Source organism: Protopterus annectens, chromosome 11.part0 (assembly GCF_019279795.1).
Source record: "Protopterus annectens isolate FY-2018-M chromosome 11.part0, PAN1.0, whole genome shotgun sequence".
Lineage (NCBI taxonomy): Eukaryota > Metazoa > Chordata > Ceratodontiformes > Protopteridae > Protopterus > Protopterus annectens.
In genome coordinates, this window is record NC_056745.1 from 120061091 (window position 1) to 120087815 (window position 26725).

A 26725-nucleotide genomic window follows, 5' to 3' on the forward strand; every position below is an offset into this window, starting at 1 on the left:
ACAGGCCCAGCTCTAGTTCTCAAATGCTTAGTTTAGCAGAGGATCTCATTTCTTTAATCCGGGGATCCCAACCTCAACCAGACAGGGCCTCTCAGCCACCTCCAGAGAAGAGGCCTAGAGCAGAGCCCCCTCAGCCACTTTCTACAGATGATTCCTCTGATGATTCAGAGGATTTGGACCCTCCAGAGGCTCCTTTCTCCCCTTATGAAGACTCTGATGCTGAAGAGTCCATCCCTTCTGCCTCTCCGCCTGAGGAATTTTCCTTTGGGGAAACCTTGCATGCTATGAGGGAACAATTTCAGTGGCAGGGCCAGGATTCCTCAGACTCCAGAAAAAGGCTTAGAACCTTTCTGCATTTACCACAACATAGGCCTTTAGCCATACCTCCTGTTCTTTCTGTTGTAGGTGATGCATTTAATGATGCTTGTACTGCTCCTGATTCTCTACCTCCGGCCCCTGCTAAGCCTGATAGATACTACAGGGTCCCGGACACATATTACCATTTGTATAAGGCTCCTTTTGCAGATCCCGAGACTATCTCCCAAGGACCTAAGGCTGTAGCAGCTACTTCTGCTAAGAACCCCCTCCCCTCAGAAAGGGAATCCAGATCCTTAGAGAGATGGGGTAAAAAAGTTTATACTTCTGCTACTCTTTCAGCTAGGGCCTTGAACTGTCAATTTCACATGATCCAGTATCAAGAATTTATGCTAGACCAGTTAACCAAAAAACTGTCCTCTGATGAATCATTAGACAAAAAATCTGTTCAGTAAATGGTACATAACATTCAGCAAGTCAGTAACCATTCCTTAAAATGCGGCTATGATGCACTGGAGGCTTCCTTTAGATCAGCCATGACTGGCACAGTTATCAGAAGGCATGCATGGTTAAAAGAGCAGGCCTTACCAGACCATGTCAAGTCCAAACTATTAGATGCTCCTATGGATAAGATCAATTTGTTTGGAGCTCCTGCACAACAGGTGCTGAAGAGGATGGAAGAGAAGGCAAAATCTGTCCAAACAGTAAAAGATTTCTTACAGGTCCAACCGCCAAGGTTTAGCAGGAATTGGCCCTCCAAGAATTGGTCCTTTCCAGACTCATCCAGAGCACAGAGGGGCAGGAATAGGCGTTCAAGAGGCAGAAACCAATCCAGGGGTGCCTACAGGGGACGCCAGTGGCAAGGTAACAACCAGCGAAGTACAGCCACAGACACAACCTCCACCACAACTACAGGACAATCACAGTGACTTGGCTCTGGCACCGCCTACCAGGGAGCAACTAGAAGCACCCTTAGGCGGGAAGCTAGCTTTATTTTCAATAAACTGGCATTACATCACAAGAGACAAGTGGATTTTACAGACAATAGACCAAGGCTACAGGTTTCACTTCCATACTCTACCAGGGAAGAGAGGAATGCCAAACCTACCTCCAAATCAAAAGGCAGAAGCTCTAAAACAAATATCCCAATTATTAAAGATGAGAGCTGTGGAAAAGGTACCATCTATGGAGCAAGGACAGGGATTTTACTCCAGACTATTCCTGGTACCAAGAAAAGAGAGAAAATGGAGACCTATTCTCGACCTGTCCGCTTTAAACACATTCCTCATCGTTCCAAAATTCAAAATGCTGACTCTACAGCAGCTTCTTCCCATGCTGGGCAAGGAGTCTTGGCTGGTAACTCTAGATCTCAAGGAGGCATACCTGCACGTCCCCATACGACCAAATTGCAGAAGATACCTCAGATTTCTTGCAGGATCAGAGCATTATCAATTCTCAGCATTGCCCTTTGGCTTATCTACTGCGCCCAGAGTGTTCACGAAATGCCTGGCATCAGTAATTGCTCATTGCAGGCTTCAGGGAATCCAAATCTATCCCTACCTGGATGACTGCCTGATACAAGCGGACAACAAAAACAAGCTAGCAGAAGACTTACAAAGGGTCATCTACCTGCTACAAGCCCTGGGATACACAGTCAATATAAAAAAGTCAAGGCTGATACCATCCCAAAGAATAACCTTTTTGGGTGCAGAGTTGGACACATCAGAGCAAATGGCATTCCTAACAGTAGAAAAACAGGAGCAGCTACCTCTCTACTTCTTGGCATTAACAATGCAGAACCATCTGACAGCAAGAAAAGTACTGCAAGCCTTGGGCTTCATGGCATCCTGCATAATATTGGTTCCTCATGCCAGACTTCATATGAGAAAACTACAGTGGTACCTAAGGAATTTATGGTCTCAACACAAGCACAGCTTAGAAACCCAGATTCCAATTATTCCATGCCTGAAGCAAGAATTCCTATGGTGGGCTCAGAATTGTCAATCAAACCCAGGATTGCCCTTCCACAGTACTCAACCAAGCCAAACCATCACGACGGACGCCTCAGACCTCGGTTGGGGCGCCCACATGCTGGACAAGTGCATACAAGGCTTATGGACTCAAGACCAGCTGCACCTACACATAAATCTAAAGGAAATGCTGGCAGTAAAACTGGCAATTCAGGCATTCAGACCATTTCTCCAGCAAGGTCAATTGATAAGGACAGACAACACCACAGTTATGTGGTACATCAACAAACAGGGAGGCACACATTTGTATCCTCTTTGCCGGATGGCACTGGACCTCTGGAATGTGGCCCTGAGCTACAACATTCAGTTGAAAGCAATTTTTGTACCAGGAAAAGAAAACATTCTAGCAGACAAATTAAGCAGGACTACCACGGATGCCCACGAATGGATGCTGCATCCGGACATCTTCAAAACCATTACAAGAAAATGGGGGCTTCCAGAAATAGACTTATTTGCATCCCCACGCAATCACCAGCTAAAGAAATTCTGCACAAGGACGTACCACCCACTTGCTTGGAAGGTGGACTCCCTATCTTTCAGTTGGAAAAACCTGACAGCATATGCTTTCCCACCACTTCCTTTGATGCACAAGGTGCTATTGAAGATCAAAGAGGACCGTCCAAGGATCATTCTAATAGCTCCAGACTGGCCAAGGCAACACTGGTACCCATTACTGAGGAGCATGTCTCGGGAACAAATATGGCCACTACCCCTGGTTCCCTTGCTGTTAACACAGAACAACTACAACAATCTGCATCCAAACCTGGAAACTCTGCAGCTGACTGCCTGGAACATTGCATAAGACCAATTAACCCAAATTTATCCCAAAGGGTTAAAGACATTATCCTTGAGGCTCGCAGACCCTCAACAAGAAAAAATTATTCAGCAAAATGGAAAAGATATCTCATTTGGAGTACTGCAAAAGGAGAAGATGTGTCACTGGTAAACATAGCCAACATCCTGGAATACTTGGCAGAGCTCTTCCACACAGGCCTGTCCTATTCCTCCATCAAGATTCATGCATCAGCTAGTTCAGCAGAGTACGACTTGGATCCTCCTGTCTTCTCACATCCCCTGCTCAGACAGTTTCTGAGAGGAATTCAAAATGTAAAGCCTCCTAGGAAGCCACCATTACCAGCATGGGACTTGAACTTTGTGCTAGAGAAATTGACACTTCCTCCTTTCGAACCAGCAGCAACAGCAGAATTACAATACTTATCATGGAAAACTGCTTTCCTGCTGGCAATCACTTCAGCAAGAAGGGTATCTGAACTTCAGGCATTAATGGCAGTACAACCCTTCCTGATCTTCCATCAAGATAGAGTGTCCATGAGAACAAATCCTTCCTTTATGCCTAAGGTGGTCTCCAGAGTTTCTCTAAATCAGGCTATCCACCTACCTACATTCTTCCCCAACCCACAGAACAGGGGAGAAAGACTGCTGCATACCTTGGATGTACATAGACAATTACGCTACTACCTGGACAGAACCAAGGGCAATAGAAAAACTGACCAGCTACTGGTAGCATATGCAACAGGAAGGGAAGGAAAAGCAATTTCAAAACAGACAATCTCCAAGTGGATAGGAAATTGCATTAGATTTTGTTACTCCTACCATGGAAAGAACTCCAGAGAACATCAGGCCTCACTCTACAAGGGCTACAGCCACTACCACAGCCTTCTTACGAGGAGTGGCTACCAAGGACATTTTAGAGGCTGCTACTTGGAGCTCCGTGCATACATTTGCCAAGCATTATAATTTACCTTTATACTCTAGATCCCGAGCAGGTTTTGCCACTGCTGTTTTGCAAGGGATCCTAACTACACCATAATTTTATTTTTTCCTCCTCCCCCAGTTTAGCTATGGTATTCTACCCATTTGTAAGGACTGCAGATGCATCCTTGAAGGACATAGTACAGTTTTGTACCTACCATAAATGTAGATGTCCGATAGGAATGCATCTGCAGTCAGGATTACCCACCCGCCTTCCCCTCTGTGGTGCTCCTAGGCTATTTGCCCATCTTATAGCTAGCTGGGGGAATCTATTATGGTGTATTTGTTTGTATATATGTACATACATGCTTATTTTTTGTGTTTGCTCTCTACTATTTGGAATCATTGGCATTTATCCAAATTTAGCCTTCCAAGAGGGCACCTGGCATCTGGGGCAAGAAACACTGAGGAAGATGGCGTTGGCTGATGCCTTTATACCTGAAGAACTGCAGCTATGACGTCGGGTGAAGTGTGACACCAGCCGAGGCCAGACCCAGACTTTGGAATCCGGCCGACCGAAGGGCTGCCTGACGACAGGACAACCCATTTGTAAGGACTGCAGATGCATTCCTATCGGACATCTACATTTATGGTAGGTACAAAACTGTACTTTCTCTTCCTCCCTATGAAGACTCAGATGCTGAAGAATCTATCCCTTCAGCCTCTCCTCCTGAGAACTACTCTTTTGGGGAAACCCTGCACACCATGAGGGAACATTTCCATTGGGAGAGCCAGGATTATTCAGAATCCAAGAAAAGGCTCAGAGACTTTCTTTTATTGCCTCAGCACAGGCCTCTTGCTACCTCCCCTGTACTAGATATTGTTGATTGTTTTTTCTGAATCCAGTTTGACTCCTGATTCATTACCCCCTGCACCAGTTAAGCCAGATAGGTACTACAGGGTTCCAGATTCTCATACATTTCTTTATAAAAACTGTGCTGCTGATCCAGAAACTATTTCTCAGGGTCCCAAAGGGGTCAAGGCTTCCACTGCAAAAAACCCTGTTCCCTCTGATAGGGATTCTAGGGCACTGGACAGATGGGGGGAAAAAGGTTTACACCTCTGCTACTTTAGCTCTAAGTGCTTTAAACTGCCAGTTTCACATGCTTAAATATCAGCAATACCTAATGTCTTTGCTAAAACAGAAAATGTTTACAAGCTCTGAATGTCCTGAGAACAAGGAAATGCATGATTTATTGCATGCAGCTGAACAAGTGGGAAAGCATACTTTGCAGTGTGGTTTTGATTCATTAGAGGCATCTTGCAGAGCCGCAGTTACAGGTTCTGTCATTCGAAGGCATGTTTGGTTAAAAGGACAAAGTTTACCTGATCATGTTAAAGCAAAATTATTGGATGCTCCGTTACAGCATGATACTTTGTTTGGTGATAAGGCAGAAGAGGTGTTAAAGAAAATGGAGGATAAAGCAAAATCAATGCAGACAGTAAAGGATTTCTTACAGGTTCAGCCACCTAGATTTAGCAGGAACTGGCCTTCTAAAAATTGGTCCTTTCCAGTGTCAGACAGGCCACAAAGAGGCAGATACAGACGCCCAAGAGGCAGATCTCAGCCCCATGGCTCATACAGACCTAAACAATGGGGTGCTTCAGCCCCCAAAGGCGGAGAAGACAAATCACAACCTTATAGGAAACAGTCCCAGTGACTTTCCTCTACAAATGCCAATCACTTACCTTTTGGCAGCACCCTTAGGGGGAAAACTAGCACTTTTCTCACAAAATTGGCACATGATCACCCAGGACAAATGGGTACTGAATATTGTTTCTCAGGGTTACAGGTTCCACTTTCACACCCTACCAAGGTCAAAAGGTATGCCAGACCCTGCCACAAAATCAATGGTCAGAGGCACAAAAACAAATTTCTGCTCTCATGGACATGAGGGCTATTCAAAAAGTACCACAGCAAGAACAGGGGCAAGGATTTTACTCAAGACTTTTCTTGGTACCCAGAAAGGACAAAGCCTGGAGACCAGTACTGGACCTGTCTATTCTAAATACTTTCCTGGATGTTCCAAAATTCAAAATGTTGACACTGCAGCAACTTCTACCCATGCTGGGCAAGAAGGCTTGGCTAGTTACTTTGGACATCAGAGGCATACCAGCATGTCCCAATCGGACAATCTTGCAGAAGATACCTCAGATTCATAGCCGGCTCAATGCATTACCAATTCTCTGCACTGCCCTTTGGCTTATCTACTGCGCCCAGATCCTTCACAAAATGCCTGGCACCAGTAATTGCATTTTGCAGACAAAAAGGAATTCAAATATATCCCTACTTGGATGACTGCCTTATTCAAGCAGAGAGCAAGGACATTCTACTAAAGCATCTGGCGTTTGTAAAAAGATTATTAATTTGCCTAGGGTACACAGTAAATGAAAAAAAATCAAAACTAGTGCCCTCTCAAGAGGTAATATTCCTGGGTGCAAGCTTAAATACAACTGCCCAGATGGCTTATCTCATGCCAGACAAGCAAAGGCAACTGACTCATTACTTTCAAATGATGGCAACAAAGACCCAGCTACCTGCAAGAAAAATTCTGCAGGCTTTGGGCTTCATGGCATCCTGCATCCTGCTAATTCCACATGCCAGACTGCATATGAGGAAGCTACAATGGTATCTAAAAAGTGTTTGGATTCAACATTGCCACAGCCTGGAAACAATAATAACTCTTATTCCCTGCCTGCAACAGGAGTTTCGATGGTGGGCACTGGCCTGTCTCCACAACAAGGGACAGCCTTTCACTTTACCGAAAGCCAGGCAGACACTAACAACCGATGCATCGGATTATGCCTGGGGGGCACACATGGCAGGAAAATGTATTCAGGGCACGTGGCCCGCGGACCAAATGCATCTTCATATCAATCACAAAGAGATTTTAGCTGTACAGAATGCCTTGACAGCCTTCAAGGATGTACTACAGCCCTTACAACTATTACTAAAGACGGACAATACTACAGTTATGTGGTACATAAGCAAGGGGGCACACATTCCTACCTCCTCTGCAGGCAAGCCATGACTTTGTGAAACACAGCACTGACCTATCAAGTACATCTGCAGGCACAATTCCTGCCAGGAAAGAAAAATACTCTGGCAGACGAACTAAGTAGAAACCTCATGGACCCTCACGAGTGGAAACTAGATCCACAGGTCTTCAGCATGATAACAAGGAAATGGGGATGCCCAGACTTGGATCTTTTTGCCTCCACTCACAACTGCCAACTACAGAGATTCTACACAAGGACTTATCACTCATAAGCATGTTAAGTGGATGCTCTGTCATTCAGCTGGAAAACCCTAACAGTTTATGCCTTTCCTCCACTGCCTCTCCTTCCCAAGGTACTTCTAAAAGCCAGACAAGAGAAGCCAAAAATGATTCTGATTGCCCCAGACTGGCCACACCAGCACTGGTACCCAATCCTAAAGAGCTTGTCTCAAGGCCCAGCCTGGACTTTACCTCATATTCCTCAACTTCTGACTCAACAAAACAATCAAATCCTGCACATCCAACTCAGAACCTTAAATCTGACTGCATGGCAAATAATATAGCCACTCAGAACACACCTCTCTCTAAAGCTGTTATGGATGTCATTTTGGAAGCCAGGAGGCCCAGCACCAGGAAATCTTATGCAGAAAAATGGAAGAGATTCTGTGCTTGGAACCAGGTACAAGGACTTGAACCACTTGTTCCAAATATTCCTCAGATTTTACAATACCTAACTGAGATGCTGGACAAAGGCCTATCCTTCTCATCAATTAAGATCCATGCCTCTGCCATTTCAGCTCATTACAATATAGAACCTTATATTTTCTCACATCCACTGCTAAGACAGTACCTCAGAGGGGCAAAAAACATAAGACCCCTAAGGAGAGCACCAATACTTACATGGGACCTCAACTTAGTCTTGGAAAAGCTCACACTACCTCCTTTTGAGCCAGCCAATACAGCTGATATAAAATTTTTATCATGGAAAACTGCTCTGCTCCTAGCAATAACTTCAGCGAGAAGAGTCTCAGAGTTACAGGCATTAATGGCAGTGGAACCTTTTATCATTTTTCATCCAGACAGGCTTTCTCTAAGGACAAACCCAACATTTATGCCAAAGGTAGTATCCAGTGTGACTCTTAACCAAACCATTCATTTGCCAACATTTTATCCAAATCCCCAGAATAAAGGGGAGAGACTTCTGCACTCTTTGGACATACACAGGCAGCTACGCTTCTACTTGGACAAAACAAAAGCTTTCAGAAAAACTGAGCAACTGTTTGTAGCATATGCTGCAGGATCACAAGGAAAGGCTATCTCAAAGCAAACTATTTCAAAATGGATAGGACACTGCATTTGTTTCTGCTATGCACAGCATGGCAAGTCAGTGCCTAAGAATATTAGGCCACATTCTACCAGGGCAGCAGCCACTTCAGCAGTCTTTCTCAGAGGAGTACCATCCAAGGAAATTTTGGAGGCTGCAACTTTTGGAGTTCAGTGCACACTTTCACCAAGCATTATCACTTACCTCTTTACTCTAAATCCAGTGCAGGCTTTGCCACTGCAGTTCTGCAGGGCCTCATAGCCACTCCTAATCCTATTTAGACCCAGCCGCCCTACCTGAACTTTGGGATTCAACCCAAGTGTAATGACTGCAACAGTGAAACATGATGAACATAGTACAGTTGTGTATCTACCATAAATGTAGTTGTGCGAGTGTATTCACTGTTGCAGTCCAGGTTACCCACCCTCCATCCCCCTTTCTTTGCTGGGACTTATCTATACTTCTCTAGCCTATACAACCTATGTGGTGTATTTGCTTGTAGATGAAGGTATTGTTTTTATTTTACTATATGTTTTTATAAGCAATATGTATTGCCTACCTTCTTGGGGGCACCTGACATCTGTGGCAAGAAAAACTGAAGAAAATTGTGTCTGTTGCATCTTATATACCCCTGACGCACTGACGTCAGGGAAGAGGCGACAGCAACCGACGCCGGACCGGGACTTTGGAATTCAAGCCGACTGCGGGCAGCCTGCCAGCAGGATAACCCAAGTGTAATGACTGCAACAGTGAATACACTCGAACATCTACATTTATGGTAGGTACACAACTGTACTTTTTTATTCCAGAATGTTTTTGGTTCCCAGGAAAGAAGGCACCTGGATGCCCATCCTGGATCTTTCTCTGTTCAACACCTTTCTGAATATCCCTTCCTTTCGAATGCTGTCTTTCTTCAGACTCTCATTTGTCGTCTTCTTCTACCTAGTGCTTTCTTTGTCTGTCTGGATCTCAGGGTTGTCTATCTTCACATCCCTGTTCATCCCCTTTTCAGGAATTATTCAAGTTTTTATGTTTCTTCCTTGTGTTTTCAGTTCTCTGCTTTGCCATTTGGGATTTCTACTGCCCCAAGGGTTTTCACCAAATGCCTTGCTCCTGTGAATGCGTTTTGCAGACTCCATATGAGGAAGCTACAGTGGTTCCTAAATTCAGTATGGCTCTAACACTGATACCTTTTAGACTTTGTAGTCCCTGTTATTCCATGCCTCAAACTAAAGTTTCAGTGGTGGATTCATCAGATGTCTGTCAACCTAGGGCTTCCTTTTCAGCCTCCATTCCCCCCTCGGGAACTTTATTCAGATGCCCCAGACATGGGGTGGGGTGCCTTTTTCAGCACTCTCAAGGTACAGGTTCTCTGGCCCATTCATCAGACCCCAGACCACATCATCTTCAAAGAGATGAGAGCTCTCCTTCTGGCCCTTCAAAGCTTTCATAACTTTTTTTCTTCCAGGACACCTCAAAATATTTACAGGCAATACCTCAGTGATGTGGTACATCAGCAAGGGGGGAGGGGGGGCAGTCCTAACTCCTGTGGAGACTAGGTCTTCAAATTTGGGATCTAGCTGTCCAATATCAAGTGACCCTTCAGCTATTTATATTCCTTCCCAACAAAACATTGTTGCAGACCCTGCGCAGATCCATAACACAGGCTCACGAATGAATGCTTCACAGAGATGTGTTTTTTGGGTTGTCCACCAGTGGGGGTACTCCTCAGGTAGATCATATTGCCTCCTCTTTGAGCATACAAAAAAAATTGAATAGACTCAGGCTCCTTTTGAGTCTACAGCTTTAGCTTCTTTGAACCGTTGTACATGGACGACTGTGCTTCTTTTGGCCCTTATTTCAGTTGAGAGCGTCTGAGCTTCAAGCCCTTATGGCTGTACCTCCTTTTTTGTTTTTTTCATAGGAACAGGATATCTCTTCCTGCTAATCCTTTTAACCCAAGGTAGTTGATGAATTCTCAATCTATTAATTTCCTCACATTTTTTCCTTCTCTGCAGTCTGCTGGTCGGAAGGTTATTCACACCTTGGGTTTGCATAGGCAACTCAGATATTACTTGGATAACACTAAAGCCATTCGCAAGTCTGAGCAACTTTTTATTTCTTTTCATCCTACATCTCTAGTTTTGACTGTTTCTAAGCAAACTGTTTGTTCATGGATCTCCAAAGCCATTTCTTTTTGTTACTCATTTAATGGGAAATGTATAAATGTATTTCTGCTTCTGTAAAGGCTCATTCTATTAGAGCTGTGGCTTACTCTTGTGCTTTTTTCAAAGGATTGGACGCCATTTCCATCACTGAGGCTGCTACTTGGACTTCAGTCCGTACCTTTAAGCATTACAAATTGGATGTTGTTTCCAGAGCTATCATACATGGGTTTCTTGAGAGCTCTGCTGGGACTTGCTTCTCTTATGTTTCCTCTTGAGCTTTTGTACTCTCCCTTTAGTGAAGAATGCTGCAGCAGTGATATGGAAGGACATAGTGCAGTTGTGTAAATTCCTACCATAACAATAGATGTCTTTCTGTTCACTGTTGGAAGTATTTGCTCCCTCCCTCCTGCTCCTTCTCATTACTCCTGTTTTTCTCCTTCTGGATGCACATGTTCCTCCTTTGCTGCTTGGACTGTTGTTCCTTCTGGAGCTTTTCAGTTCTGATGTATGTTCATCCATACATTACCTTTATGCCCTAAGCCTTGAGCTGTGATCATGTTTGTGATGTGCAACATTCTTAAAATCGTAAGACTTTGGTATACTGGCCAGATGTTGGGCTACCCTTGGCGGGAGATCCCATTAGTGAAGAAAAATGCAATGGAACAAAGACAGCTAGAAAGACTGACCAGTTATTTGTCTTTTCTCTCAATTCAGGATGGAAAAGGGAGTATCTAAGGTAACATTTTCCCAGTGGCTTTCTAAATGCATCTCTCGTGTGAAAAGAAAGGGGGTTATTACTAAGCAAACCTCCAAAGGCCCATTCAACTAGGTCTGCAACTTCCTCTACAGCCTTCTTATCCATAATACCCTCTGATGACATATGTGCTGTGGCTACTTGACTCAAGGTCTATAGTTTTATTTCACACTATAAATTGGGATATACAATCAAAATCAGGAGCCGCCTTTGGTTCAGCTCTGCTTTGAAAATGCTTCAGTGAGATCTCCCAAGTGTAGGAGTAGCTGGGGACTCTGCCCCATCTGTTGAGGAAAGGATGGACAAGACAACATCAGATATAAAAGTTATGTACTTACCATAATGATTAATTTCTGTTATCTGCTTCTGGCCTTCTTCAGCTTCCCGCCCTACTACCACCTTCCTCGGTATGTTCCTGATTCCTTTTTTTATTTACTGTTGGAGTGTACTGTGGTTGACCTTACCTTAGTTACCAGTGTTTGCTTCAAGCCTGTTCTGCATCACACGGATACTCTCAAGTTTCCTAGTGTTGTGTGTGTGTGTGTGTGTGTGGGGGGGGGGGGGGGGGGTGTCTATTTTTCTTTAGTTCTGCAGGCAAACTTGATCTGAGGTAATTTGCTCATAAGGGGATTATGGGTAAGGGAATGAGCCAGGTCACTGGATCTAAAGCTTGAAAGTGAAGTCAGAGATGACTCTGATCCAAAGACCCATCAGTTGAGGAATGAAAGGAGACCACAGACATCAGTTATTATGATGAATGCGTAACATTTGCGTGATAATCAGTAATAAGAAAAGGTGCCCTGTCTACTTAAAAATAATTAAACTTTATTGTACTTAATATAGTAATGTACAATTTAAGTGCAAAAACTGTTGGGCAGGGTAACTACTTGTATAACTTATTCACTTCCCAGAGTTTCAAACTTCATATTCACTGAACTGCTTCCAGTATACCTTTAAATGTTAATTATAATGCATCTTTTACATTTCACTCAGCAGACGTATTGAGATCTGTTATGGTTAATTGCTTACACCTGCAGACTTTCTGGTCTCCAGGTTAGTAATGAAATAAAAAAAGCAGATATTGACTTTACAAATGGTGTGTGAAAATTCTTGTAACTTCCCCCAAAGCACACTGTTCAGCCCTTTATTGACTAATTGCTTTCACTTGTAAAAAAAAAAAACTCATCTCCAAGTGAAAAATCATTTTATTCTATTTTTCAATTCTATTTGCTTAAAAAAGTTGTCTGTAGCTTAAACCAAGTGCATTACTCTAGATGTACACCTCTGTGAAACAGGAGTGACTGTTTTAATTCTGTATATAGTGAGATCAGTACAATTTTACATCCTCTACAGCAAGAGCTGAAGATCACAGCATTATATTAACTCTAACTTCAGTCCAGCTTTTTTTTACCTTGTTAGTGTAAATAGTCTGGATATCTTACAGTTATGAAAAAAGTACTTTCTTACTTTAATATGTAGCAGTAACTGATAAGACCTTACCCCTCAAAATCACATTTAAAATACTGTTGACTGCACACTGTACATTATATAACATGGTGTACATAATGAAACTGTTTTGCAAATATTAGAACCATAATTGTTGTACTTACAACACTGTCCTTCAAAGCATTAATGACATAAAGTGCGGATTTATGCTTTACAGTTCGCCAACCAGTTTAACACCACCAATAGAATTTCCAGTCTTTCTCACTGACTACTACTTGCAAAGCCACATCTCGTATGTCTGTTCCTATATCTTGTATGACTGATGCTTTATAGTCTCCCATGTATTCACTAATTTTGTAATGTTAATCGTCATCTTCCTGATCCTTGTGTCTCCCACCACCAGTTTCTAATTCAAGTCCCATGTACTGCTGATTCATCTAGTCAACTCCTGTGCTTTTTTTTGTCACCAAACATTTTTCTTTGGAACAGTGGAAAAGGTTTCACTGGCATGTCCCTTTAGTTTTTGTTATCGTCATAAAAAGGAGTAGCAGAGTTCCCTTCTGCTTGCTGGCCCACTTTTTGTTGGTTAAATTTATTTCCACCATAGCCTATTCTACCTCCAAAAGTCTCTGATCCTTCAAGAAAAATACTCTGACAGCTGAATACACTAGCTCTAATCCCACATCTGCCTCCTGATTGATTGCTAGAATAAACTTGCTACTCTACTTGATTGCTAGAATAAACTTGCTACTCTACTTCCTGATGTACAGTGAATAACTGTTTTACACAAAAAAAATAAAAGCACACTGCTTTTCCCAATTATTTAATACTTTTCCTTTTTGCTATACTTTTGTCATGAGCAAGTCCTTCTGCTAATATAATTGCATCTTTACTAAAATAGGTCTTGCCTGCTTTTCATGGCCAGGTTTGGAGCATACACGCACTGTGCCTTTTCAATTAACAAATCCTGCTGTGGAGCACCACTCCAACTGTTGTCATTACTACTTTCATAAAGTTAACTTAGTCTGTTTCTTCCAGTTTCTCTGCCACAACAGAAAACCTCAGGTTTTCTCTGCCTGCTCCATCTTCTTATTCCCACCACTTTTTGAAACTGCTTTTATTGAAAAGTCTCATGCTCAGCCAGTCTTTTTTCTGCATGTAGCCTCTGATTTTTACATTATCATTTGTTCATCTGAATAGCTGGTTAATGCTCGTATTTTGTCAGCCTTTTAACTTTATGCATTTTTCAGAGTTTTTCTATTTTAAACACCTCTTAGTACATTTGATTCTTTTTCTCTAAATTAGTGGAAATTGTATGCTGCACCAAAGCTGAAACTTGAACTTTTTTTTTTTTTGCTGGACAGCAAAAAGTGTCTTCCTAGCTAGTTTTTTTTCTTCTCCTAGTCTGGTTGATTTTCTCTGTTCTCCATATTTCTTCTTTGCTGTAATCCAGGCAGTGTTGTTGCCACAAGTAACTGAATTTTACCCATATTGATGACTTTTTATTGGCTGTTTTTTTCTGAATTTCTTTACACATTGGGAGAGTTTTGTCAACCTTTTGATCAGTGTGCAGCTATTTTGGAAGTCCAGTGTGTGGGCATTGTGACTCAGAGTAATGGCTGTCTACTGCAGTCTCACCTAAAGCTGACAGCGTGGATGATCGAATGCTCATTTCTCTGAAAACATATGGCTAAAAAAATATGCTTAAAATTCTGAGAAAGGCTAGGAAACCTAAAATGAGGAAGCTTTACGTAGTTGAATGGAAAGAATTTTCCCTGATTCCACACTCCTCAAATACCTCTTTTGGAAAGTCATTTTATACAGCTTTCTAGCTTTTTCAGAGCTGTAATTTTATTGCATTCTGTTTCAGCTGGCACATTTTAATTCTTTTGCAAGTCTGACCCCTCCTACTAGTGTTCAAAATGACTAATCCTGTAATATTCATAACTTACTTGACAGTGTTATATTTTACTGACAATTTTTCTTGCACTTTTGTAAATATTGTACAGCTGCGTTTTTATTGTGCTGAACTTTTCTAATGTTTATACTGTTTAGTTGTACAGTACTCTTTGGAGGTTGGCATAGTGCTAAGTTCACGCGTTATGTACATTTTCTGTCTCTTATATTGCTTTGCTAGTTGTAGTCTTTCCGCTGTTGGTCACATTCTTTTTAACTTGGTTCCTCTATGTGGTGTCCTGCAAACCACTTAGGGGCTCAGATTGAACATTGTCTTGCTATCCAGTTCAGATATTGTAGTATGTCATTATGTACGTGATTGATGTATGTTATTTTCTGTCTATTAACGTTTGTACTGTAACTGCCATATGGCCAGGTAGTGGCTGGAAAGGTTCTTATACCTAGTTATCAAACAGAGCCAGACATACAAATTAAAATTTACAAGAGACCTTTTTTTCCAGAAGGACAAGGTCCCCTTCTATATTAATCCCACTTCCATGCCTAAAGTGTTGACAGTTATTTCTAGACCAGGCTGTTATAACTTCTCTGTTTTCTACCCAGCTCATGGAACAAGAATGAGCAGATGGTACACTCCTAGGATGTGCTCAGGAAACTTTTGACAAGAACTAAGCAGATTAGAAGATTAGACCTGTTGTTCGTTGTCTCTGTAAGGGGTAGGTAGGGAAAGCGTGTGAGCAAGCAAACCATATCCAAATGACTAGCACACTTCATTTACTTCTGTTACACTTTCCATAGTAAAACTAATCCTGGACACATTAGATGCCATTCCACTAAGGCCAATACAGCTAACACTGCTTTGGTCAGGGAAGGTAACATTCAATCTGTCCTGGAAGCAGCTACCTGGTTGGTAGTCCATAACTTCTCAAATCATTACAGTCGAGGTATGCTTATGGTACCTGGGCATGTTTTACCACAGCCACCCTGCAAGATCAGCTGTAAACAAATCCCTCTCATGTCCAACCACCCAGTGGTCCCGGAGCTGTAGTTGTCTCCCCAGGAATGACAGCTGCAGCAGTCGATATTGAAATGAGCAATAAAACATTTGGGTAGAAACGTGCAATTATAAGTGTTCAAGTATATTCCCTGATGCAGTCCCAGTCTCCTCCCACCATCGCCTCTGTTTCTTTTGTGACATCCTGTAGTTGGGATGAGTACCCTGTTATGACTTCCTCTCACTTTCCCTTTGTTTTCTCATACACACCTGCTTTTTTTTTAGGACTCTACACCAGCAGAGGCAGCTTGGCTTCCTTCCTGCTTGTGTATTTGTCTTCCAGGTTGTTTTGTTATTTTGGGCTTTGGCACTTCTGTGATGTCCGGCCAGGGAAAAAGGAGCTGAAGAGGGTGCTTGCTGATGCCTTTCTTATACCACCAACTTCCTGACTTCATGGTGGTAGGGTGTTGGCCAGAGTCATGTGAGAGAAGATGCTTTGGAAATCAGGCTGGTCAGCGAGCTTATGCAGGCAGGAATTCCCCAGAAGTTAATACTGTAAGCACTGAATATACTCTCAAATCTCCAGTCATGTTAAGTTCCTAATATAACTAATTTCTTACTTCTACTAAAAACCATCAGGGCATTGTCGGTCTTGTAACATACATGCTCATATTGCTGTCACAATGAAAATATTTTTTTCACTGTATTAACCTTTTATTTGTAAGGCAGCAGTAAGATAAGATTCACTTGCTTATATGATGTAATTATCAGCTTGATTTTTGGGCTGTGTTCTCTGTTTAGTATCTTGCCTATATGGTTGTTTTTCTCTTCACAGTTTAGTATAGGTTTTATTAGCGTGCACACAGATACCCAGCTATATTAACTGGTGAAAGGACGCAAGAAGGACTGCAGTTAAAACTTATGTTTCATGTATACAGTTATCTTAATTTGTGATAGTATTTAAGTATATAATTATAATTCCTCTTTTGTCTTACAGAACATGCTGAATGATTTGAGACAGCCAGAAAGCATAACTTTCTTGCCACCAGTAACAGGTAAGAATAGGTGTACTTATCTTCTAGTGTAGCTGATTTCTTTGAGAGTGTCTTACAGCTGATGATAGTCTTCTAGTTTGTAATCCATGTAGTACATCAACTATTCCATCAGTTACTGTCAATTTCCAGAGTCCTGATGAAAAGATTGTTGCAGCTGGCCACATTGCTATGTTGCATGTTCTGATTGTTTGCTGGTGTTAGTCACTGTTCATCATTTAATTTGGTGTTGCGACAGCAACTCTTGGAGAACCTGTGACAGAATGTCTGTCTGGTAGCCAGACTTAGTTTTTTGCTCTTCCATCTTCTCACCAGTGTAATGCCATCCTACCTTGATGTCGGCAGTAGAAGAGAACCTGACATCTAGTCTTGAAGCCTGTAACTAAAAATAGGCCTGAGCAATCTTCATTTCCTTATTTCTGCAGTTTTGTCAAGATTGAATGCATTGAAACATTGTCTGTTAGTGAGTTGAACCTTCTGGGCTTCAAATTAAGTATCCCTTTTGGGAAAATTTCTTCTGTAATTTTTCCTGTATTTATATGCAAGCCTATTTTTAGCTTTCAGGCTTCAAGACTAGATGTCAGGTTCTGAGAAAAAAAAGCAGTTTTGTATCATGCGGGAAATGAATCCCCCATCAAGATTTCTTTAGTGAAATGTGTATTCTGTTTGGAATCTGAGCACAATGTGACTTAATTGTCCCCACTGTGTCAAGTTTAATCAGAGGGACAACTAAGTTGAGAGGGAAGTGTCTTTGTGACTGTTTAGTTCAGAAGCCGTGTGTCTTGTCTCAGACCATGTGTTGAACAGGACACACTGCTGACATCCGAATGAAATAGTAGTAGAACTTTGAGATTGTAAAAAGAAATATTTGAAATCAGACAGTCCATCAAAGTATGAAAGCACCCCCAAGGCTCAAAGATATTGAATACATTTATGCGCCTTTGTACCCCACATATCTCTCACCTGGTTTTAGCAAAGCCTCTGGTGTGATTTCTCCACAGACTGCCATGCTGTCATATGTAGGCACATAATCACGAGCTGATGCTTCAGTTTCCAGTACCCAAAATAATTACCAAGGGTGAGGGCAGAATCTCCTCATTGTTGGTAACCAAGGATGTCAGTAGTGCTCTGACTGATGCCTTGAGTACCCATCTGTGACTCAGGTACTCCTAGGTGATCACCATATCTGAATCTGTGCAATCCAGCCAATACCAAAATGGACATATTCATTCTTGGCATGGCCTGTAAGGAGCAAGATGTTCATCGTGCATACAGCTGCAGTCATTACAGATGGGTTATCCTGCCGTCAGGCGGGTCCTCGGTCGGCAGAATTCCAAAGTCTAGGTCCGGCGTCGGTTGTCGTCGCTTCTTCCCTGACGTCAGTGCGGCAGGGGTACAAAAGAGGCAGCCAACACCATTTTCTTCAGTCTTTCTTGCCGCGCGGTGCCCGAAGCAGAAGCAGTTCGCAAGTGCCGGTCGGCCAGCTCCTGAGATTTACGAAAGTATTTCAGCCGAAGTCTTCTTGAAAGCTAAGTACCCCGTTGGGGAAACTTTTCTTGCCTCAGACCGATGTCAGACAAAGTTAATAATTGCATTTCTTGTGGGAAGCAAATACCGCATAAGGATTTCCACTCTTTCTGTATACCTTGCTTAGGCCCAGACCACGACGTCTCGGCCTGCTGTTTTTGTGCTAGATTCAACAAGTGCACTTTTAAGCGCCGGGCGGAGTTCGCCCTTCATTATTTTGGCAAAAAATTTTATTATATCATGTCGTCGGATACTCCGACTCCAGTTTTGAGCACAAGACGCAAAGATAAGGACTGACATCCAAGGTCCGCACCGACTACTGAGACCACGCTTAGGCCAACTACCGGTTCTCAGCGAGGCGCCTACGCAGCCCCTGAGTACCGATGACACTTCTTTACCGGTGACTATAGTACCTGAGGTCGCAGGCTCCTCGGACCCCATTCCTCCTGCAGATACCGATGCCACTCTTGGCAGGGAAACTCAGAATTTAGACAGGCCTGCCTTTTCTCAAGGTGTCTTCAGGCCTTCCTCCTTCTCCATTAAAGCTTTCACTAAATCTAAAGCAGCCATGAAAACCAAAAAACAGGGTCCTCAGACCTCCTCTCATGGCCCCATGCCTAAAAAGCAGATGCTTAAAATGGCTGAGGATCTGATTACTCTTATCAGGGGTTCCCAACCCCCCTCGGACAAAAGACCCAGATTAGAGGCAGACTACCCTTCCTCAGATCAAGCTTCTATTACCTCAGAACACTCTGAGGACCAGGATTACGCCTATTCACCTTTTGAAGACTCTGATGCTGAGGAGTCTATTCCCTCGGTCTCCCCCCCAGAGGACTACTCTTTTGGGGAAACCCTGCATACATTGAGGGAACACTTTCATTGGAAGGCCAAGATTACTCAGATTCCAAGAAAAGGCTCAGGGAATTTCTTTTGCTCCCCCAGCATAGGCCCCTGGCTATGCCTCCTGTTTTAGATATATTGGATGATGTGTACACAGAAGCCAGCCTTAATCCAGATTCTTTACCTCCAGCTCCTGTTAAACCAGACAGGTATTACCGGGTTCCTGATTCTCACCAGTTCCATTATAAAAGCCATACTGCTGACCCAGAAACTATTTCACAGGGTCCCAAGGGAATTAAGGCCTCTACTGCTAAAAACCCATTACCTTCAGAGAGGGATTCCAGAGCTTTAGAAAGGTGGGGGGAAAAGGTGTACACCTCGGCCACTTTAACTATGAGGGCATTAAACTGTCAATTCCACATGCTAAAGTATCAACAGTTTTTGTTATCTCAGTTGAAAAGCAAAATGTCACAACCAGAACAACCAGATTTAAAAGAGTTGCAGGATTTGTTGCATGGTGCAGAGCAAGTGGGTAAACATACCTTGCAGTGTGGTTTTGATGCTTTAGAGGCCTCATGTAGAGCTGCTGTTACGGGATCTGTTGTGCTTAGGCATGCTTGGCTCAAAGAGCAAACCTTACTAGATCATGTCAAGGCTAAATTATTAGACGCACCTCTTCAAAAAGATGTATTGTTTGGTGTTAAAGCTGAGGAGGTACTAAAGAAAATGGAGGAAAAAGCTAAATCAATGCAAACAGTAAAGGATTTCCTGCAGGTACAACCTCCACGTTTCAGCAGAAACTGGCCTTCAAAAAATTGGTCCTTTCCAGCCACGGACAGACCTCAAAGGGGCAGATACAGATGCCCTAGGGGTAGAGGGCAACCTCAGGGATCTTTCAGAGCCAGACAGTGGCAAGCACCAACCCCAAGAGGTGGAGAAGATAGATCACAGTCATTTAGAAAACAGACACAATGACTTCCCCCTACACCTACCAAGCAAAGCTTTAATGGCAGCACCTTTGGGCGGAAAACTGGCATTATTCTCAAAAAACTGGCATATTGTTACAAAAGACAAATGGATCCTGGACATTATAGACAGAGGCTACAGATTCCACTTTCACACCCTTCCAAAAATGAGAAGCATGCCAAACCTGCCACAAAATCAAAGGGCAGAGGCACAAAAACAAATTTCCACTCTCATGGACATGAAAGCGATTCAAGAGGTACCTGCAAAAGAACAAGGTCAAGGGTTTTATTCCAGACTATTCCTGGTACCAAGGAAAGACAAAGATTGGAGACCTATCTTAGACCTATCCATCCTAAACACATATCTACAGGTGCCAAAATTCAAGATGCTCACATTACAACAACTTCTTCCCATGCTGGGCAAGGAGTCTTGGCTGGTAACATTGGACCTCAAGGAGGCATACCTGCATGTCCCTATCAGACAAGATTGCAGACGATACCTCAGATTTCTTGCAGGTTCAACCCATTACCAATTCTCTGCATTGCCCTTTGGCTTATCTCCTGCGCCCAGAGTGTTTACGAAATGCCTGGCATCAGTAATAGCCTTCTGCAGACTACAAGGAATACAAATCTACCCATATCTGGACGACTGCCTGATCCAAGTGGACAGCAAGGACATACTATTGCAGCACCTGGCATTTGTAATAAAACTGTTGAACTACCTGGGATACACAGTCAACAAAAAGAAATCAAAACTAATACCCTCTCAACAAATAATTTTCCTGGGTGCCAGCTTGGATACAACCACCCAGATGGCCTACCTCACGCCAGACAAACAAGGGCAACTGTCTCAATGCTTCAGCAAAATGGCAACTTTCACCAGGCTAAATGCAAGGAAAGTCCTGCAGGCTCTGGGGTTCATGGCATCTTGCATCCTACTAATCCCATGTGCAAAGCTGCATATGAGGAAATGTCAGTGGTACCTAAAAAACTTATGGTCTCAACACAGCCACAGCTTGGAAACAATTATACCACTCATTCCATGCCTTCAAAAGGAATTTTTGTGGTGGGCTCAAGCATGCCAAAGAAACGCAGGTCTCCCTTTCTGTGTACCTCAAGCAACTCAAATCATCACAACAGACGCCTCAGACTACGCCTGGGGAGCACACGTGACAGATCAGTCCATTCAGGGAAAATGGTCTCAAAAAGAGAAGCACCTACATATCAACCAAAAGGAAATGCTAGCCGTGCAAAATGCCATTATGACCTTCAAAGACCTACTGCTTCCAGGCCAGCTATTGATAAGGACAGACAACACCACAGTGATGTGGTACATAAACAAACAGGGGGGAACTCATTCATACCCCCTGTGCAGGCAAGCCATGACCCTATGGAACACAGCACTGGAATTGCAAATTCAGCTACAGGCACAATTCCTGCCAGGGAAGGAAAACACACTGGCAGACAACCTAAGCAGAAATATGACAGATCCACACGAATGGAAGTTGCATCCTCAAGTTTTCACAAAGATAACTCAGGCATGGGGACAGCCAGACATAGATCTCTTTGCTACCCACAGAAATTACCAGTTGAAAAAATTCTGTTCAAGGACGTATCATCCACAGGCCTGGAAAGTGGACGCACTCTCTTTCAATTGGACAACATTGACAGTTTATGCCTTCCCTCCTCTTCCTCTGCTGCCCAAGGTTCTATTAAAAGCCAGAGCAGAGAGGCCGCAAATGATTCTCATTGCTCCAGACTGGCCAAGACAACACTGGTATCCGCTCCTGAAAAGCCTGACACATTCCCCACCATGGATCCTACCTCTAGTCCCTCTTCTGTTGTCCCAGCACAACTACAAAACCCTTCACAGCCAGCTCAAAACCCTAAATCTAGCTGCATGGAGAATTCCTTGATTTCCCAACAGACTCTCCTCTCCAAGGAGGTGCAGGATGTCATCTTGGAGGTCAGAAGACCTTCTACTAGAAAAGCCTACTCCGCCAAATGGAAACGATTTTGTGCCTGGAATCAAGAAAAGGGCCAGAATCCTTGGGTAATAAATATACCTCAAATTTTACAGTACCTAGCTGAGATGTTAAACAGTGGACTTTCCTTCTCCTCCATCAAGATCCACGCTTCAGCCATTTCTGCACAATACAACACAGATCCTCCTTTATTCTCACATCCTCTCTTAAAGCAGTTCCTCAGAGGGGCAAAAAATATAAACCCCCCAAGGAAACCACCAATCCCTGCTTGGGACCTCAACTTTGTATTGGAAAAGCTGATCCTTCCTCCCTTTGAGCCAGCTTCTTCAACAGAACTACAATACTTGTCATGGAAAACAGCCTTTCTTCTGGCTATCACCTCCGCACGCAGGGTTTAGGAGTTACAGGCCCTCATGGCTGTGCAACCATTCATCATTTTCCATCAGGACAGAGTTTCCTTACGAACCAACCCTACCTTTATGCCAAAGGTAGTATCCAGTGTAGCTTTGAATCAGACTATCCCACCTACCTTTTATCCAAATCCACAAAACAAAGGGGAAAGACTACTACATTCTTTGGACATTCACAGACAACTTCATTATTATTTGGACAGGACAAAGCCATTTAGGAAATCCGAGCAACTCTTTGTGTCCTATGCTACAGGTGCTCAAGGAAAGGCTATTTCCAAACAGACAATTTCAAAATGGATAGCCCACTGCATACGCTTTTGTTACTCATTTCATGGAAAAACTGTGCCTGCATGCATTGGATCCCACTCCACCAGGGCCACAGCTACCTCTGCAGCTTTCCTCAGGGGGGTTCCTACCAAGGACATTTTGGAAGCAGCCACTTGGAGTTCAGTGCACACTTTTTCCAAGCACTATCACCTTCCACTATACTCTAAATCTAGAGCGGGTTTTGCCACAGCAGTCTTGCAGGGCATCCTCGCTCCTCCTAGTTCCACTTAGTGCCTACCACCCTTACTTAGCTTTGGGATTCTTCCCATCTATAATGACTGCAGCTGTATGCACGATAAACATAGTACAGTTTTGTACCTACCATAAGTGTAGATGTTCGAGTGCTCATACAGCTGCAGTCCAGTTTACCCCCCCTCCGTCCCCTCTTAGGAAAGACCTTATGACAAACACCTCATCATACAACCTATTTGGGGTATTCTCTTATGGTGTATTTGCTTGCAACTACTGTTTTTTGATTATTCTATTTTACATGTTTGCATAACTTTGTTTTGCCTTCCTTCTGGGGTCACCTGACATCTGGGGCAAGAAAAACTGAAAAAAATGGTGTCGGTTGCCTCTTTTGTACCCCTGCCGCACTGACGTCGGGGAAGAAGCGACGACAACTGACGCCGGACCTAGACTTTGGAATTTGGCCAACAGAGGGACCCGCCTGACGTTTACATTTATGGTAGGTACAAAACTGTACTTTCCCCCTTCCCCACATCCTAGGCTTCCTTTCAGGAATTGTTCAGGGACTGACTGGAATTTCTGAATACCAGATGAGGAAGCACCTGAAGAACAGTTTATCAGAGGTCCCTTCTCTGAAAAGGGAATCCTGTCCCTGAGGTTTTTGATAGCTCTGAGTCGGTCTGTCTCTGTTGGAGTCCAGTGCTGCGGACACCTTATCCACCACATCTAACCTAGAAGACGCCTTATTTGGGAGAACCCTTCACAGAGTGGGGGAGGCTGAGTTTTTCACTGCCCAGGTAAGGTACAAGAGAGCTTCTTGGGACTGCCTTATCCCAAAGCATTAGGCATTTTTCCAGTTCTGAAAGCCTTGGAAATTGCTTTTACCAGTGCATCTATGGAGCCATATTCCCATCTCCCTGCTCTTAGAAAGCCTGTCAGTTTTTAGAGTGCATTTGACTCCCACAAGTGCATTTACAAAAACTCTTTGGCAGATCAAGCTGTGATGTCTGTGCATTCCAGAAAGAGAACTGCTGTGGCTCTTAACATGAGCTTGTGATAGAGAACAAGATCCTGGGCTGATTTAGGAAGAAAGCATGCACCAATGCTACCCAGGCCTTCGGGGCCTTTGCTTGCTAGACCCACTTGCTGAAATACCAAGAATCTATTCTGGACCAGGTCGAGGAGAAGATATAGAAGATACAAGACAAGAACCCGAAAGTGTATGTGCCTAGTATGTGACATCAGTTTTAATGTGGCTTTGATGTTGTAGATATGTTATGCAGGGCAGCAACTGTCATGGTCAGTGTTGAGGAGATATGCCTGACTCTGCCAGACCTTGTGGATAAAGAATTTTTCTTTGACAACACCCCCCCCTTCCATGGATGTGGTCCAAATGTTATGTTAGACTTTTTAATTTTTTTTTAAAACAGCCCAAGAAATTTTGTACTAGGTCACCATTCCGAGGGCCTGGACAACATATGCTTTCTCTATCACTTGGGCAGATTTGTTTCTCTAATCCTCTCCTGCAGTACCCTTAATTTCCAGGATCTGAAGTAGTTACTTCATTTGTTCTGCAACCTGTGGGTTTCTGATCCGACCTCGGATCCGACAGGCAGCTTTCCAAGCTTCAAGATTCGAGCTCCTAGCTCCTCCCCTCTACCCACAATCCCCTGTCACCACCACACTACCTCAGATCGTTTTTGCCGCGGCTTGAATAACAAGCGTCTTGAGAAGAGCTCCTGAGCTTAGACAGGGAAGTGAATAATTTTTTCAAGAGATTTTTCTTAAAAGGAGGTCGTCGAGGCGGCCCTCCAGGCCCGCCTCTATGACCTCCTCTAGATCTACTAGGTCTCTCTCTGACGCCGATATGGATAGGGTGATGCGTCGGTTTTTGCAGACCCAAATGCAGATGGTGGTGCTCCTGCCCCCCCTCCACAGGGGGGGAGTGCAGCTTCAATATTTGCCCCGATTTCTCCTTCTTCAACCCGGATCTGGGTTTTGGAGTCTTCAGATCCAGGCCCTTTCGGAGCCGGGGTTTTGTCGGTGCCGGTGGCCCAAGCCTTCTCGACGCCGACCATACCCTCGAGTATCTTGGATCCGAGCTCTCGGGGCCGTGGGCCGGGCGTCGGATCCGTGGGAGCGGGTGCATCTTCGGTGCCGCCTGTGTCGGAGAGCACCTCCCTTTCGGATCCGATGGCTTCGGCTCCGACCCCGATCCCTATCTTGGAGCCGAGGAGACTGCTCTCGGGGCCGGAAAAGAGTAGTTCTCCCTCGGCGTTCGAGGTAGTGGAGAGGGTACTGTCAAGGTCTTCCAGGTCCCCGACTCGGGCTTTGGATCCCTCCGCTCCTCCATTGCATACGGGTCTAACTTCCATCATCCTTCCATCGGGACAGCCTGCTCAGACCCTCCAGTTGGTTCCCTCGGAGGAACAAGAGGCCGTTGAGCCCTCTTCTGACAGTCCCACAGAGGAGGTGCCTCGTAAACGGACATGTAAAAGGAGGCACATGGACTCCCCCGAGTCAGTCACCACAGATACGGACTTAGAGGAAAGGGAAGGTTTCCCAAGGTCACCCCCCGAGGATGTCTCCTTTGGAGACATCATGGAAATGTTAGATTAGGGGTGGTCTGCCCAAAAACCTTCCTCGGATGAGTCCGTATTTCTGGAGGCGTTTGAAGCGGGCCCATCTACCTCCTGGGTGCCCCCACCGGCAGATCCCCTGGTAGATCTCCTGATTACCAGGGCTTGGCAGGATCCCGACACCGTGGAGCCTATCCCACGCCGACCGGATAAAATCCTTATCCCCCCTTCAGACAGGCAGGCTTAGGCCAAAGGGTCTCCAGTTGATGCCATGTTGGTGGCTGCTGCCACTAAGAGAGAACTCTCCCAGGAGAGCTCCACGGTCCACCCGCCAGACAAGGAGTCCCGGGCGCTGGACCGTATAGGGAAGCGGACCTTTGCTTCAGCAACCTTCTCCGTGAGGGCGCTGAATTATATGGCGCATGTCATCAGGCTGCAACGGGATTTGATCAAGGAATACACTGCAGCTCCACCTGAGTCCATGTCGGTCAAGGACAAAACCGTGTTCCCGACATGTATGGCCACTCTCAAGTCCATTTCAAATACGTCCATGTGGCTACTGTCTTATGCTACGGAGGGAGCCGCAAGGGCCAGCGGGGCAGGTGTTGTCTTGAGACGTCACGCCTGGCTCCGTCTTTGTAATTTCGCGGAACCTTTCAAGGCGTCCTTCGCAAATGCACCCTTTGACGGCTCTTCGCTTTTTGGCAAGACCGTACGCAATACACTAGTCCAAAGCGAGGAGGACGGGAAGATGCTGTCTGCCGTCGGAGTCCGCTTCTCGAGCCCCCAACGTTCCTTCTCAAGGAATCAGAGGGGGCAAAAGAAGCTGTGGTTCCGCAAGTCTCAGCAATCCTATCCAGCTTCGGACTCCGCGCCCTCCAGAGGCAGAGGAGGGCAGGGTGGACGCCGGCCCAGAGGCAGAGGGAGACCGCGTAACTTCGGGTCTAGGGAGCCTTTCTCCGAGAGACCCGCGCAGCAGCCCTGAGGGCTTACCTGACTGTCCAGCTCTGGAGGCAGTCGGGGGGGTGTTTAACGAAGCACCTGTCAATGTGGGAGTCCATCACGAACGATCGATGGGTGCTCTGAATTATATCCAGAGGCTACAAAATTCCCTTCCTATTTCGTCCTCCCTCA

At 44.3% G+C, this 26725-nt stretch overlaps 1 protein-coding gene across 1 annotated transcript in view; it reads left to right on the top strand.

Annotated features, from left to right (window-relative positions):
* LOC122815199 (serine/threonine-protein kinase WNK1-like) overlaps positions 1 to 26725 on the top strand; it is a 3137204-nt gene that overhangs the window by 1605381 nt on the left and 1505098 nt on the right. Inside the window, exon 9 of the mRNA XM_044087493.1 lies at positions 16715 to 16772. Within this exon, the coding sequence (XP_043943428.1) occupies positions 16715 to 16772 (58 nt within the window). The remainder of the gene's footprint in view (positions 1 to 16714; positions 16773 to 26725) is intronic.